The sequence below is a fragment of the Perissodus microlepis genome, chromosome 7 (assembly GCF_051167445.1).
Source record: "Perissodus microlepis isolate ML-2025 ecotype Zambia chromosome 7, ASM5116744v1, whole genome shotgun sequence".
NCBI lineage: Eukaryota > Metazoa > Chordata > Actinopteri > Cichliformes > Cichlidae > Perissodus > Perissodus microlepis.
In genome coordinates, this window is record NC_140467.1 from 46,395,511 (window position 1) to 46,410,468 (window position 14,958).

At 39.3% G+C, this 14,958-nt stretch overlaps 1 protein-coding gene and 1 long non-coding RNA gene across 6 annotated transcripts in view; both read left to right on the top strand.

Moving 5' to 3' along the window:
- The first annotated feature begins 3,227 nt into the window (after positions 1-3,227).
- On the top strand, positions 3,228-4,093 carry LOC146383886 (uncharacterized). Its single transcript, XR_014800791.1, has 2 exons — positions 3,228-3,288; positions 3,836-4,093. It is a non-coding gene; the product is annotated as an uncharacterized LOC146383886 (long non-coding RNA).
- A 2,470-nt stretch (positions 4,094-6,563) lies between these two features.
- nedd4l (NEDD4 like E3 ubiquitin protein ligase) overlaps positions 6,564-14,958 on the top strand; it is a 43,287-nt gene continuing 34,892 nt past the window's right edge. For 3 of the 5 annotated variants that reach the window (XM_084935432.1, XM_084935439.1, XM_084935438.1), the window contains exons 1-3: positions 6,565-6,927; positions 8,695-8,768; positions 12,656-12,737. In XM_084935432.1, the coding sequence (XP_084791558.1) occupies positions 6,883-6,927; positions 8,695-8,768; positions 12,656-12,737 (201 nt within the window). In that variant the 5' untranslated portion in view covers positions 6,565-6,882. Of the gene's footprint in view, positions 6,928-8,694; positions 8,769-12,655; positions 12,738-14,958 lie in introns of all 5 variants that reach the window. The other 2 variants (XM_084935435.1, XM_084935434.1) reach the window with 2 other exon arrangements.

Below are 14,958 nucleotides of genomic sequence, written 5' to 3' on the forward strand. Positions count from 1 at the left end.
CGTGATTCACTGTTTTAATTTATGCTCCAGCCATGTGTGAGTGGAAGATTTGTCCCTACTGTTCCCTCTCTCTCTCTTTCCATTTTTATTAGCAGCATCAGCCTCAGGCCTTTATACGGGGTCATCCTCACATAGGTTATACACAGGACGAGTCAGCTACCACTAGCTGCAGAGATTGAATGGGAAAGAACTGAGTGCATTTTTTAATTGTATATAAAAAAGAGTAAAACAGAAAATTGCACAGAAGCGTGCAAATAACTTGAAAGAATGGCGCATTGTTGAAACTTTACAACAGGATGTAGCATAACCCTGAACATTATGTTCCCGCTTGAAAGACGGCAAGTATCTCTATGTGTATCTCTGCAAAAAAAAGATCCCAAACCTGCCGCTGCAGCGTTTGCAGAAATGAATACACTTCTAGCGACTTTGTTTCCAAATCGACTCTGGATGCAGCGAGGATACAGACGGAGACAGGAACAGATTCCTTTCGGGATCTTTAGGGATCGTACGTGTATCCGATCATTGTCTGTTGACGTAAATTTCGTTTCTTCTCATTGTGTTTACTTTCTTGGAAACCACACCTAGAGAGATCTAACAGGCTCAGATGCCAGCCCACATGTGAGTTTATGCCAGAGATGGGGGCCAAAAGAATAGAAGGCCCTGGAAAACGGTAATGAAATAGGCGCTATTGTGTATATGTCACGATAATAATATTGATAATAAAATGAAAGGCCAGCAGATATTCCATACGCTTTGCATCTATTTGGATATATAAGCGTTGTGAAACCTTGTTGTTGTTCATGCAGTATTTTTATTCCATTTGCAACATTTCAGTGATTTATTTTGCTTTTTTGGGGGGTTTCTTTTTGAGACCCTTAATATACACAAATATGTACCATATCTGCAATCAATCACTACAAAAATCCTCTCGTATTTTTCTTGTTCAACAAATGAAAACAGCATTATAATGCTTTTGGAGACACCGATGAGCTTCTGAGCGACTCATTCACATCAGAAAAAAACTATTTGTGAGTAATCACACAGTAAAAGCACGCTTTGTGTTGGAGGCCTTCAAACCGAGGCAGCTTGGGAAATCTCTCTTCGTCCCCCTTTTCAGCTCTGCTTACATGCAACAATGTTATATAATATGGCCATCTGCTCTTCCACGTGGATTCAAAACTATCACTGCCACACAGCCATGTGTAAGCCAAGCCAGTCCACATCTGAACAAGGATGCTCCTTGATGGGATGCCCTCCGTTGAAATGCTCACAGGTGCGCGGATTTATAAACCCATTTATACACGTTTCCAATAAACTGCGTCTTTTTGGGGAAGTTGTTTTGGTATGCGAACCTTCGTGTCTGTGCACGTCCGTTTGTGCTGGCGTTGTTGCAGTGGAATAGGCCTGAGGCACGTCAAGCAACCATAGATGAAGGACTGAGGTCCCCCTCGAAAATAACAGCAGCGAGGGGGGTTTAATTTTCATAGATGTCTGCGCTCTCTAACTAAAAGCGCACCAGTTCGAGGACTGAACGGGTCAAATAAAACAGCAATTACAGCTCTACAGTGGCATCTAGTGTTACTTCCTGGAACTGTTTCTTTTCTAAAGATTAAAGTCTGTTAAATGGACCAAATCAAAGGCTCAAATAAAACAGATCTGCTTTGGCTGATAAAAGCCGGGTGTTTGTCGCAGGCCTGTCTGTATGCTCTGGTAGCTTTTAATTAGGGAAGAAAGCGTCTAGACTGTAGAAGAGGACCGGTGTTGCTCCTGAAAAGTGAAACAAACACACACACACAAACACACAAAAAATCATTTGCAGTCTTCAAATGTTGGCGCGCTATGAATAGAAGATCAATGAAAGACAAACATGCCTCATCAGATCATCAGATTCATTTCCTGTATTCATTGCACACATTAGTCAGTGCATAGTGTGCAAGTTGTGATAAGGCTTCTTTAATAATGGGTTTACATGGTGTAATCAATCTATTATTAATGGTTCAGGTATCTGTTACTATGCCAGCTGCAGGGTTTGGCATGTCTAACCCTCTAAAGTGCTAACTCTCCTTTAAAGTCCTGAGTCTTCAGCCAACCCTAACAAGTATTAAAAAAGGCACTTGGCTCCAGGGATGAACCCGCATCATGTCTACACATAACAAAGAATTAATTTCAAATTGTACAAACAGCTAAAGACTTGGCATATCTCATCATGGTGTCCACTGTGTCCTTAATAAATTAGATGATGACAATTTGAGAGAAAAAGGAGAAGAGGTAGGTGTAAAAAGCTATCTATGGCAGTCATATCTGAAAACCATGTCCTTAAAAATAAGAAAAAATCCAGCACAGACCTGACGCTGGACCCGAGAGATGCATCTGCCTCTAAGGTTGATCCATCTACTGTTCACTGAAGCCTCATCTGAAATGATCTCAGAAGAAGGCTGGCTATCAAAAACCGAATTCTTGAGAAAGGAGTGGGAGAACAGGTTGAGGTATGGCAAAATACGCAGGAAATGGACTCAAAATCAGTGGCAACCATTCTGATGAATGGCAACAAGAGTTATAAATCCACCTTTGAAATATTGCCTCAAATTATTGTTAATATGTATGGAGGAGGTCAGGAGAGATGTACAACAATGAGTGTCTACAGCTAACTGTAAAACAGGGTGGAGGGTCTGTCATGATAGGAACTGCATTTTAGCCAGTGGTGTTGGAGATCTTGTCAAAATTGGTGGAATTGTGAATGCAGAAATGCACCATTAGGATTTGATCTGCAATGAAATATCATTTGGAAAGTGTCTGATTATCACCAGATTTTTTTTTCAGCGTCAGTGATCCCAAAACTCAATGCCAGTGCGGTAAAAGCGTAGAAAAACACAAAGTGGAACACTATCTGATGGGCCACTATATGATGGGCCTCCCCAGAGCCTGCACAGCAAATTCAAAAGTGTTAAGTGTTTTGGTGTTAGTAGTCTTCTTGCAAAAGTAGAGTTCATTTTACTCTAAGTAGAGTCACATTCTTTTAATGTAACTCTGAGGTGTAAAATGATAGTAGTTAAATCGAGTGTTAAAAATGAGTGTTTCTATTTCAAATCTGGAGGTGTTACAATGGAAACATTAACTCTTGACCTCTTAACTCTGAACTCCTACAGGGGCTATGACACCAATAGAGTAAATTCACAGACTCCACCCCCAGCACAGGGGGGGTGGAGTCTGTGAATTTTCACTTCAAAGCTGAAGTGAAGCCGTTTCAGAACATTTTGCTCTACATATTTGAGTTGTTTGCCATGCTTGGTAAGTCATTTTTTCAAAGATTGTTTCAATTATTATTATTAGCTTTTACTTCTGTGGCTCTTTGGAGGTGAGACAAAGCTGTGTGAAAGGCATTAGCCATGTTGCTCGGTGATAGCATAATATTCTGTTTTAGCTAGCTGAAATGTATTGTTTGCGGGCAAATACCACAGCCTTGAAAAAAAGCTTGCATGTGAATTTTCAGTCAAATGTCTAGAATGTGGAATGTTGGTATAATGGTGCTACTTGAAGCCTGAAAACGATCTCCCATAAAAAAAATGAGCAAACAGCAGTAGCAGACGTCCTGACTGGGTTCTACGTTAGCAGTTAGATCCCTCCAGAGTTTTGTGCACACGGTTTAGGTAAACATGAAAAAGGTTGAGGTTTTACATTTAGTTCAGTATTACCTGTTGCCTGTGTCCTTGTCTTTTGGGAAAATACTTTACACAAGTAATGGCTCAAAAAGGATTCTTTTTTTTTTTTTTACTGTGCTGCAATTGATTTGTGCCATTAATTAGTGTCAGCTAATTTTTATTCAATCTCCACATAGGATATGCTTGTGAAGATGGAATATGGGGGAGAGCAGAAGTGCGTTGAAGTTCCACAAAGTGATGAATGAAGGACATGCATATTGTATTGAAGAAATAAGTGATGAGAATGCTGTTATTTGCATTTACCAGCTCACCTTTGTCAGACCTTTTGATAAACAAAATTCTAATGAAAGTGAGAACATGTACACTGTTACATCTTTCAGAAAATGTTTTGAAATTGTGGTGCACAGTTCAGAATAAATGTTTTTCAAAAACCATTGCGTCTTTTTAGTAAATGTTTATTTCCAAAAGAAATTTCTAGAAGTTCAGAACAGTAAAATTCCCGCTTTTTAGAATTAATTAGAAGATAACTCTTACGTAGTTAAACTAAAATACTCTTTGAGAGTTAATATATAAACTCTTAACACCTAGTTAGCATTAGTAAGTGTTAAATTATCAACTCCAGACAGATTTGGTGTTTAACACTAAATCAGAGTTAACGTACCAACTCTCCAAAAAGAGTTAAATTAACACTCTCTGGTGTGGACCCATATAGACACTTTAACAGTGTTGAAATCAAATCTGACAGTGTTAACTTGGACATGCTGGATTTGCTGTGTGGACATCAATATTACTTGACAGGAAACAGAACAAAAAGACAGGCAAATTTAAAGAAGAAGAGCTTTGAATGCTCTTCAAGAAGCCTGGAGAACTATTCCTAAAGACTACTGAAAGAAACGAAAAGAAATGTCATTTCTTTCTGTCATTGCAAATCATTTACTTGAACAAGCCTCTAATGTGTCGGAGTGTTACCAGAACAGATTTTTTTTTTCCACAGCAGTTCGCATAATAGAATAATCGTAATTTTAAGTTTAAGTTTAAGTTTATTCGGTCAACAACAACAGATTAACATTTTACATTTTGCATAAAAGTACTCAATCAAACAGTAACCGAAAAAGGAATAGGCTGAAGCCTTGTGGCTTATAATTATCCTGTCCTTTAGCCCCATAGGAATAATTAAATCCTTAACCAAGAAAATAAATAACATTGATAAATAAGTTATGTAACAATTTGAAAAGAAATCAATGATAAATCAAGAAATTAAATCAACACAAAATTATTCATCAAGCCAAATTTCTATAACCTTGTATGATACAAATTTTTAAATTCTTCCTGAAAAATGTCTTCAGTTCATCATTAAGTCCATTCCATAATTTCACTCCCAAAACTGACACAAATCTATACTTAACATTGGTTCTCCTTTAGGTATTTCAAACACATAAGACCCTCTCTATCATATTTTCCATCTCTTAGTTGAAACATACTTAAAATATGAATTGGAACATTCTTTTTCATCACTCGATATATCATTTCTAAAGTTTTAGAATATATAATGTCCATGAATTTTAACATAGATGATCCTACAAAAAACTGGTTGGTGGACTCCCTATATCCATGATAGTTTATTAAATACAAACCATCTATTTAACTTCATGAGTTCTGTTTCCACTGTTTTCAGTAATTTCTTTATGTCCTTTCCAGAGCAAAATAAATTTGTATCATCAGCAAACATCACATATTTTAAAGTATCACTGGCTGTACAAATATCATTTATATAAAGTAAAAATAACTTAGGTCCCAAAACAGATCCTTGCGGAACTCCACAAGTTACTTTTCTAAGTTTAGATTTCATGTTATTAATACTCACATTATTATTATTCAAGTAACTATTTAACCAAAATTGTACATCACCTCTTAAACCATACCTTTCACACTTCTGTAAAAGTAAAGAATGATCTATCATATCAAAGACTTTATGTATATCAACCTATTCCAAACTGTTTTTCATCCACAGCCATTGCAATATTTTCAATAAATTCCATCACAGCTAGAGATGTTGAACGATTTCTTCTGAACCCATACTGATGATCATTCAATAAATCATATTTATCAATAAAATAATCTAGTTTGTTTGCAAATAGTTTTACAAGAATCTTCGAAAATTGAGGCAGTAAAGATACCGGTCTATAATTTGACACAATCTGTTTATCACCAGTTTTATATAATGGGATCACTTTGGCAATTTTCATTTTATCTGGAAAAATTCCAGTTTGAAATGATTTGTTGCAAATATATGTTAACGGTTGAAGGACACTATAAATAACTTCTTTAATTAGCGACATGTCAAGGTCGTCACAATCCATGGATTTTTTAGACTCCACCAACATATGTGATCGCACATGCAATAAAAGTTATAGTTGTAATTTTACGGTATACAATGAATATACAATACCTGACTCCTCTTTGAGCTGAGTTAACTCGATTTCCAAAAGTGACTCTCAGTTTTCGCCCATCCTGGACTCAATTAATTTCGTGATCCAGATCAGTACCTGCAGCAGACCAGACCTGCTGCTTGCTGTGACTGCAGCACGTGATTGGCTGCCTGTTACAAGCCCCGCCCACGTCACAATCCCCTTCGGGTTCTCCGTGACGTCAGTTAGTTTTCACATATAATATCACCATCTCCACCTATCTTACACATTCTGGCTATTTCAACAGTGAGACATAGGTCTACATAACACAAAAAGAGCGAGAAAAAATTAAACGACCCACTTAATTTCGACGTCCTCTTCTTATTTAATTGGCCAGCCAGGCGCGTAAGGGAATTCAAGGCGCACTTTATTGGCTGAGTTTGACAGCAATCACGTGTTCTTGGCACACGATTGGCTGAGCTCTTAGGAGGAAGTCAAGTGTCACAACATTTCGGGAGGGATAAGCTCGGAGTTGACAAAAGCGGTTTGCCTCAGTCGAAACATTTCGCTACACTGTAATTTTTTTTTATTTTTTTCATTTCCAAGTTGGGTCCTGGACGGACCACGCGGGAAAGGATTACGTTATCCGGTTGAGAACCAACCACCCGCGGCGTGCCGAGGACTTGCTTTCACAGTGGACTTTACCTTCACAGCTCGGCACAGAGAGGAGAGTGGGACTTTATTGTTCAAGGCTAGCTAGCTAGCTTTGCAAAGCGGCTTGTTTTTGTGTGTATTTAGCGTGGACCGCAGGCTATATGGCTGCGAATTACGAACCGATATATGGACTTTCAGAAGATGAGGTAAGCTTTAAACTCAACCGGGCCCATAAAAAGTATACTACAACCAGGAGTCTCTTCAAGAGGGGTGCAGCCAGAGATGGCCAGCGTTAGCCCGATAGGCAAGCTAACAACCCCTTACCCTGGATAACATTCCAGTGTAATGTTCGGCAGCTGTCAGTTCCTCCCTGTCTTCGTGTCCACTAGTTTTCTCAGCTCATTTTCAGTAGCGCTTTCACCACTGTGCCTACAGTCGTGAACCCAAGCAGTCCAAGTTAGTCGAGCAGCCTCTGTTGGTTCGTTCCATCCTCGGTTTAATTCAATTTATGGGCGACTTAGAGCTTAACCGCTACCTCGCAATGCTCTGTTGAATCCCAGATGTGCAGAAGGGAAACCGACCGATTTCTCGGGTGCGATGGCTCGATCCCGGTACAAGCTCGACCGCTGTGTCAGATTTAAACACTACCTCTTGTTTGTAATCGTGGCTGCCTGATAAGTGAGGTGATCTTGGATGTAGACGACTGAGTTGCCATGGCATTCAGATTTACATAAAGCATGTAGCCATTAATTATGAAATAATTCAAGCGTTATTGTTTTTTGTTTTTGTTTTTAATACTGCAGCATCATAGTCACGAGTCAAACATTGGGCATCTATGAGAGTCCAAACATTTTTTTTAAATAGGGGAGCTGTTATATGTGAGATCGGAGCAGTGTACTCTCAAATGGCAAGCAGTGTGGAATTTTTATTTTTATTTTTTATTTATTTTTTATTTTTTTGATAATCCTGGTGGACAGCTAAAAATATATCTTTAATGGTTTCTCAAAGGGGAAATAGGGGTGTGACTCTTGATTGTTGAATTTGCACTCGGCCTGCATTTGACTCATCTGTCAGTCTGACCAGGAAGGATGTAAGAGCAGCAATTCACTGAATCTGTGTTACGTAGATGCACTTTGAACCCTGTGACGTTAGTTTCTCTAACATCTATGTAGGAATTGGCCGATTTAGCTCCCGATTATCAATATTGGTTGTATTAGCCACTTGTAATTTGTTCTGTCACTTCAAGTTTTTAGTATGTTATGTGACTTAAATGTTTCAGTGACAGCAAAGAGGAAACAAATACCAACAGCACCACCAAAATCATGATATCAGGGGGAAGGATCTTTATTGGCTAGAAAATATTTTTAACATCAGGTTTGAAATGTTGGCGTAGAATTTAGGTGCCTTCTTATGTTAACATTGTATTTATTATAATTTTTTTTTTAGTAATCATTAGAAGTAAAGGTGAACCCTATCATTTAACCCACTTTGATAGCTCTGTGGTACCCTGCTGACATGAGGCTTGTCTGTAAAAACTTCCCTCACACACACTAAACAGATGGGGATAGTATTCACTGATGATTATACCATAAAACAAAGCATTTACTGTGATCATGAGGTAAACATTCAGTAAGGCACCCCACTCCCCTTTTCTTCTCACTTTGTCATCTGGTGTTATGCTAACATCATTAACTATGTCAGAGACTTCCCCAGTAAATTAATTGCAGCTCCAGTGACTTGTAGAAAAGTGTAGTCACAGCCTGGCATGAGGTGGTTTAGCATATTAAGTGTCTACATATTTTCGGATACTGCGTTTGAGTTTTGGTGCCAAGTTACAAACGGCCATTTATTTATAGGTGAGCTTTATTGATTTAAAAGGCAGCTCATTGCAGCTGGCTGCTTGAAATATCTTAGATGACTTAACTTAGCTGATTAAATGTTTTGACCCATCATCTCTTTCCCTCTGTCTTCAGCATGAAACACGAGTGTTACGCGTTAAGGTCATTGCAGGAATTGATCTGGCGAAGAAAGACATCCTTGGAGCCAGGTGCGTATCATGGAATTTTTGAGAACACGTCAGAAGATACTGTTTTTGTGTTAATAATAGAAGTGTTAGGTTGCTTTCCTGCTGTCATTGCGAAGGCCTGGTGAGTGGACTTGGGCTTCTTTCTTTCTGGTGCTCTACATGTTCTCTTCCTTCACAAAACTAGGTCTTTTGAGACCTTCAAGATTTCATACACATCATCACAGTTTAGATAGGTCATGCCAAACATGTCAGCTACTTCACTCACTAATAATGATTCGCCATGGATCATTACATGAAGAAATCCATGCTTAAGGAAAACTAGACAGGCCTTAGTTGTAGTATTGTGTTTAGCATCCCAACTCTTTGGGGTTCTCCTTCTAGCCAGTCGTTTTTAACCTTGAGCAGCACAGTGTTATGCACAGTTCCTACATTCCTTCTAGTTACAGACCTTGCACCTCAAGTGTTAATCAATGATTTCCATCCTGCCTCTCCTATCCTACTCATAACCCACCTCTGTTACCCTTCTTTCAGATAAAAGAGCTTGACTAATTATTATACATGCCACATACCTTCCCACATGTGGGAACACAGTGTGGTTAAACTTTTGATGATCTCTGAAGCGTTATGTCCATCAATATCCCCCTCCCATGTGTGAGTCTGTGAAGTGCAACAGACTGTTAATACAGTTTTTACATGATGTTACATAATAACTTTAGTTATTGTGAATTTTTTTTTGTTTAGCAGTGTAACTTCTGCTCCTTGAATTTTAATTACCCACAGCTTTGCTTTTGCTCTAATAATATGCTGAATGACTCGCTGTCACTTCTATCAACACCACCTCTGCCATCCTGCTGGCTGTTGTTGTATTTTTCCATGTGCCAATCAGAGACTTTCTTCTTAATTTGAAACTAGCTTTCTAGTGTCAAACTAAACATGGAATATTTATTATGCTGAAGCACAAACATCCATGAGAAATAGCAGTGACCAGTAAGTCACTTAAATGGCACAGCATTTCAGCTGAAGAGATCTAAATCTTAACATGTGACAGCTTTTTGTTGTTATAGGTCTTTTAGCTACATGTTATTGAATGCCTGAGTAGGTTTGCAAATGTGATTGCAATGCAAAACATGTAGCAAGACTTCGCAGGACAGACTCACTGAAGATTGCTTATTATCATTCTTTAAAGTAACATGTTGCATGAGGCTGTAAAGAAATATTTAACTATATTAAACTGTATATCTGTCTGAAATCACCACAGGAGCACTGGAAGCCTCTTCTGAATTTGAGCTCTGTGCCTACTGTTGATCACAGTAATGTATCTGAACTGTAAGAATGCAGACATTGTTTGAGGAAGAGCTTGGCATGTGTAGCACTGTGTGAGTGCTACTCGCATGCCAGAGTGCATGTGTTAGCATCCTGATGCCCTGCTGGCAGGACAGCTCAGCCTGGCTCAGGAGAAAGCTGAACTGTAATGCAGTGCACTGAATGAGGTCTTGATGTGTGGCTAGCTACCACAGGAGACAGTGCTGACTTGGCAGTCTGTCACCTCATAAGATGCTCAAACAGTTCCAGCCTGTTCTTTTCTTCTTTTTGCTCCAAATGTGTTCCTGTCGGTGCTCCTTTGTGGCTCGTGTGTTACATTCTGTTGTTTCAGATTAAATGAAACACTCTGAGGTTTTGTTTTCACCGTTTTTGTGCGGCGATGAGAGAAACTCAAGGAAGTAACTTCAAAGAACAAGTGTACGGGGCTATGCTTTGATTCCGGCTGCTTTTGGTATCTTTAATCTTGTGTTGACCACAAGTAGCCTTTCTCTCACCCTTAGAAGGATTTTTGCTCATAGAAGGAAGGAGACAAGAAGTCTCCGTGCAGCTGGGATACAGTGGTCTCATTGTTTTTGTTTAGTCGCAACATATCACAGAACCACACAAACACACAATTAGAAGCTGTGGGGTTCCTGAAGAGGTTAACTAGCAGCACCTGTTTTGTCTAGGATATGTTTGCAACTCCTTCAATATCCGTCTGTCTGCCCGTCTAATTTCGTTCTTATTCTCTTGTTTTATCTCAGACTGCACTGTAGCTGCGAAATTGAATTGCTGATTAGGTCAGTCCTAATGCTATGGTTACTGATTATGTCTGAATAGAAAATTTAAAACCCATTGTCTAATATTTTGATATTTAAAAAGTGTTTAAAATCCTGTATTTAACCTTATACTAAGCAGTTTCCTGCTAAGCAGCCACAATTGTAGCTCCTGAGACCACAAGAGGTTATTACAGCATGCTGCGGCAGTAAATTCTGTGAAGGGTGCTGAAATGTGCCATGTGGGTTGTGCCAGAAACCCCAAATCATCATCTCGACACAAAACGGCAATCGCACCGTTCGCCTGTGTCAACTCAGCATACTGCTAATTTGACCAAAGACACCTGAAGCCGAAGCAGTCGCGTTCTTGACTGCAGTGGTTTGAAGAGTAAGTAGCAGGGGAAGGGTTATTGTAGTAGTTGGCAGTTATTGAGTTGCCTAAATTGCCCTACTAACATTATCTTCCACATCATCTTTGTATACCACAGATAACAGTGTCTGGTGGTGGCTAACACGTATATTAGCTGTGTTGATACCACTTAATTTCAGTTCTCTTCATCATGTTGGGGAACAGCTAAGGTGTGTGAATATATTTTAATGATTTAAAGTCTGGACTTGGCTCTCTTGATTGGAATCCAGGTTACATATTGATGAGATATCAAGTTGGCAAGTCACCACTCATTTGTAATGCAGGTAATATGCATCTGTTAATAAGTTACAGTTGCTTTTATAAATTGTGGACTGTGAGGTACCAATTAAAGTGTATTGCATGTGCTTTCACTGAATAAATCTCTAATGTCAATATAGCCATCTCTCTTCGAACACTACTAGAGAAACTAATTTGAACCTGCAAATGCAGAATTCACACCAAACTGTCTCTGCAGCACAAATATCTTATTACATTAGGTTGAGCAAAGGAAAAACAAAGTCTGTGCAGAAACCCTGCTGTTGCTTAGCTTCTTTCTTGCTTTGCTCTTTGTTTTTCTTTTTTTTAACCTCCAAACTTTCAGTAAACCTAGTTGATTAACTTGATCAATAAAAAGTTGTTAACACAGAGGATGCTTTAAGATATCCTATTTAGATATACAAATGCACAAGTAAATGCATCCTCTGTGTTAATTGCGCTGTAATTTTAATGTGAAAGTTTCATGTAGGACTATGTAACTTTGCAAAGTCACTCCCTCCACATGTACACAGACCTTTTAAATAGTCAGTTCTCCCAGGGAAGGGTTTTGGCAAAGTGTGACACGGTACCAGGTGTTGCCTGCTGTGACTAACATCAGGCTAATTGGTCTTCGCAGTGAACAGTAGATCGCCGCTCAGACCAGAGCTCACTGGAGATTTCTACCCTGTCAGCACCTTCAAATAAGCCATGTGGGGAGTTTTAAATAGCATAGTCACACATGGTCTGCTTATTGTTTGTACTTCTCTCCTCAAAACGTTTAGCTGTTTCTATTTTTAGCAGTCTTTACCAATAAGACAGGATTTCTATTTCTCAGGATACTCAAATGGAAGGAGTTTCTAACTAAGGCGCACCAATCGCAATTTTCTTTTTCTTCTAAGGGTGAACTGTCTACACTGGAACTATAACTGATTGCATTGAGAAAAAAAAAAACTTAATTTGTTTGTATATGCTAATATGTAATTTGCTTTGGTCTTTTATCACTTTGGAAATCATTGTTTTGATATGGAAATTAAATGTAATATGAAATGTATGTATCCTATTTATTATAGATGTATGCTGTTTAGTAAATATGTATTGCTGGGAGCAGATGGTTTGAATTTGGATATGCTTCCGACTTTTTTTTTCTTTCTGCTTTGGTTTTGCAGTGATCCTTATGTCAAGCTTTCCCTCTATGTTGCTGACGAAACTAGAGAGCTTGCCCTAGTCCAAACAAAAACGATTAAAAAGGTAAGTCCATCAGTAAACAGTGACGTTGAAGCATTGAACTATAGCATGTTTAGCCTGATGTTTGTTGTCTTAGAGGTCCTGTTTATGTCTTGGGTGACGCAGTCACAAGTGGACAGCTACTCTGCAAATAAACATGGAGCCTACAGAAGTTTTGCAAACCTGCTTAATTATTCAGAGTCTCAAATTAAAGTCTAATTAATCTTGACTCAAAACAGTGTGCTGCTCTATGTTCATTTTACAGCCGGTCTCACCAGCAGGGCACCTGTCGCTAATGGGAGAACTATTATAAATGGCGGAAGCTAACGGGAAATGGGCAGTAGTTTGGAGATATTTCATGCTATCACACTAATGTGCTGGTGAGATTTCTTATCGTGTACATTTACAGTTGTAAACAGAGTTGTTGGGAATAAGTCTGTTAGCCAGTACTAGTGCAGGAGGACGTTGTGTTTCTCCACTGGTAGGAAGAACACCGATTGTGTAGGCGTTCTTTAAATGTGGCTCCAGATAAATTTATGTACACACAGCTAAAACAAGCGAATGGCATTGTGTAGCCCACGGCATATCTGAATATGGTGTGAGCAGTCAAATCTGCGTGTGCATTCCCACACCTGTACTTGGAGGTTTCTCCTTGCGATTGGATCACCCAAGATGCATGTTAATTCCAGGTGAGAACAGAGCCGTACCTTTATTCCTTAGTCACACACACTCAGTCACCAATGGCAGCAGACTGCTATGCAAGAAGTAATCTGGAGTTCATTGTACTGCCTGATGGTGCTTTGGCACATGGAGGGATCGAATGGCCAGCACCTATATTAGTGGAGAGCTCGCTCGACCACCTGAGCCTTGAAAGCCCAATGACCTCTAATGAACCTACTTGTATTGCTTGGCTAGCTTGGCCACTCCTGCCAAACTAATCTATTTCCACACCTGCACTTTTATGGGCCTTTTCAGCCACTTAAATGTGCACTTATTGAGTCCCTTTTAAAGTCACAGGTGTGGGATCACAGATCACCACACCTACCAATCAAGGCAAAGCTCCAGAAAGGCACAAAAAGGTAGTGCTTCCTTTATCTGTTCAGGACAGTATAGAGGGAGACACTGGTCGAGCTCTTTCCCCCGTGGCCTATTTTTGAGGAGGAAATCTCTTCACAGCAGGGGGAGCTATTACTTGCCATTATTGTAAACCCAGGACAGGAGACATTTCCAATTCAAAGGAAGCTGTAATTTGAGTGGAAGTGCATATTGATTTCCAGGATTTTTGAATTTTCTGAGCTGCATGGTTTAAATTTGATCTGAAATGTACTGGGTTCTGCTGCACTCCATTTTATTCTTTTCTGAGGCTGTACTTTATAATATGCAGGGGTTAAACTTTAAAGCATAGCTTTACTCAGTTTCTTACTTCCTGGTAGTAAAGTTGGTTATAAGAAGCTGCCAACGAAAGCCTGTGTTGGAGTCAAGCAGCTCAGGCCTACATGCAGCCAAACATATGCTGCCAGTGGCCATGGTTTTCTTTATAGGATATAAATAGCTGACAATAGCACTGCTATGTGGAGCAGAAAAAGAAGCAGTGGTGCTTCGCTCTTCTGTGGGCTTCATGTGTCTTTAAGTGGGACACCTTTGATGGCATCTTTGTTGTTGAAGCTAAGAGTTTGGCTTGTGGCAAGATGACATGAAAAAAATGGGATATGACAAAGAAATAAAAAGCCAATCTGAGGCAAACATCAGTATCTAGATGATGCCCTGAGCACAGAAGAGCTGAGGTTAGGCTGTTCTGGATATTTTTATTTTTGTTTTTGCCTCGTGAGCTGCAGATTTCATTAATATTGTTCATCCAAGTAGGGCTGCCACGATTAGTCGACTAGTCACGATTACGTCGACTATCAAAATCGTCGACGACTGATTTAATAGTCGACGCGTCGTTTGAAGCTTTGTAAGATCCCAAAAGACGCAGGAATAAGTAGTAGGATTTAAGAGTGTAATAACGGACTGAAACAGAAGATGGCAGCACTGCATGTACAAGGATGCCAGCTGCCGTTAAACCCCGAAGAAGAAGAAGCTGTGTCCCAGAATTCATAGCGCGGCCCAGCTCAGTTTCCAATAATGGCGGCAGCTGGTTAGTTTTAATATTACTCTTATTATTCTTTCTGGGTCACAAAATAAACGTTTAACGTGTTTTCAGGCGAGAATGTAGCTATTTAAACTTCAAATATCTGTTCAGTTT